The sequence below is a fragment of the Aphanomyces invadans genome (assembly GCF_000520115.1).
Source record: "Aphanomyces invadans strain NJM9701 unplaced genomic scaffold supercont1.57, whole genome shotgun sequence".
NCBI lineage: Eukaryota > Oomycota > Saprolegniomycetes > Saprolegniales > Verrucalvaceae > Aphanomyces > Aphanomyces invadans.
Window position 1 is genome coordinate 422,989 of NW_008580202.1, and position 1,718 is coordinate 424,706.

General features: G+C 51.7%; 1 protein-coding gene across 1 annotated transcript; it reads right to left on the minus strand.

Moving 5' to 3' along the window:
• Positions 1–633: 633 nt before the first annotated feature.
• Positions 634–1,656, minus strand: H310_13899 (hypothetical protein; the record flags this gene model as incomplete). Its single annotated transcript, XM_008881550.1, has 1 exon — positions 634–1,656. One exon carries the CDS (start codon positions 1,654–1,656, stop codon positions 634–636), a length of 1,023 nt encoding a protein of 340 aa, XP_008879772.1.
• Positions 1,657–1,718: the final 62 nt, after the last annotated feature.

Sequence of the window (1,718 nt, forward strand, 5' to 3'; positions counted from 1 at the left end):
ATCATTCCAGACAATTATTCAAATTTCCTTTACACCATTTGACATTCTCGAGTAAAAATTACTCCACACGTATGTAAAATTCTGCTGTCGAGACACTGAAAAAGAAATGTCCACTGTATGAAAACTTTTGACACCTTTTGACACCCACTGTTCATAGAGCTCAAAGCCCTGGTCGGCGCTACCAGCCGCTTCACCCTTCGCGAGGCTTCCAAGCAAGGGTCGTCTGCAGGAGTGCTCAAGAACACCCTCTACGTGGTCACCTCGATAACGATATTTCATTGATGTTTCAGCAAAGCGATCTAACGCAATACGAGAAACGCATCCAAATGACTGGTCTGTCAGTCAGGTACAAAACCCACGCGTCACTCTGGAAAAAGCTAAGAGCAACAATGCTCAACCACACCTCGAATAGGGACAATGCATCTCCGTGCGGAGTGGATGCGACAAAATTGGTTCCTCGGTGTATCCACCGTACGTATTTTCATACCCTCGCATCGGCTCAACAGTTGGGTCATGCTGAGCTTCGTTTTGCCGAAGATTTGTGCGTGTCCGCGGACGACTGCGCTGTATTCTCCGTAGATGCGGTAAACCAGCGCTGACAGGTGTGCAGGTGGATCAGCGACTCAAACGTTGTTAGTCCTCTGTCGCCAAGGTATGGAATACGATGTTTGCTGAGAAGTGTTTCTTTTGTAGCTGGGTCCAGACTTTGTCTCCCTGGCCCTTTGAAATATGCCCCGTGAGATCGTTGAGGGTGTCCGCTGCTGCATCGCTAAAGGTGCGACCTACATCCTCGACCTCTTCGTGGTGCAGCTGTTGAATGGACGTCTCAAGAATTTCGTGTAGGCGCTCAATTGACATTGTCTCAACGTCAAAGGATAGTACATTTCCAACTTGATGGTACGTCGTGATGCACTCCTTACGGCCCTCCTCTGACAAAAATTGACGTTGAAAGGTGGGGATAATTGTGATGAAATCCTGCTTTTCGCTCCACTGCAGAACCCGAAAACCTCCGTAGTTGCGTCGGAGGACGTCAAAAAAGTTCGGTGTCGCGAAGTCCTCCAGGGTTGTCGGCGCCGTGCGTGTCCGCTCCTTGCGTTTGCCACGACGCTGGACCACCTGGTACGGTTGGTCCACCTCCATGAATAAATGTGTGCCCTTGGAGTCGTCGATATCCATCTCGCCGATCTCACCGTCGTCCTCGTAGACATCAATGTGCTCATGAGGCTCAGGCGTGGACATATTCGTCGCCTCCGTGCCCGCGATGGGGCGCTGGAGCGACGAAGCAAAGGCACAAGAAGTGTGCGCAACGTCCGGGTGTGTCCTCTCCGCTGCCGCACGACTCGAGTTCGATTGACTTACGGTCGTGTCGTTTTTAGGCTTTTTCGACGCACTTGATACTAGGTCAACTCGACAAGGGGATGCTGATTGAGTCGCCGTATGGATGTCGGGGTGCTGTTCCATCGAGGTGTCTCGGTTACGTTTAACTTCGAGATCTGAAAACAAAATGCCGCCACGCCCAAGCCGTGTGACTTGGACGAATTCAGGCAGGAACGCCTTGACGGCGTCGGTTTGCGTGCGTGTAAACAGCGACGACGTGACCGCTTCGTACGACTGCGCAGCTAATGCATCACCCGTGTCTACGGTGAAGCGAGCCATAGCCACTTTAGGCGAGTATGGCCGAGCAAGGCTAATTTGGTCGAGCACATCGACGCGATCCT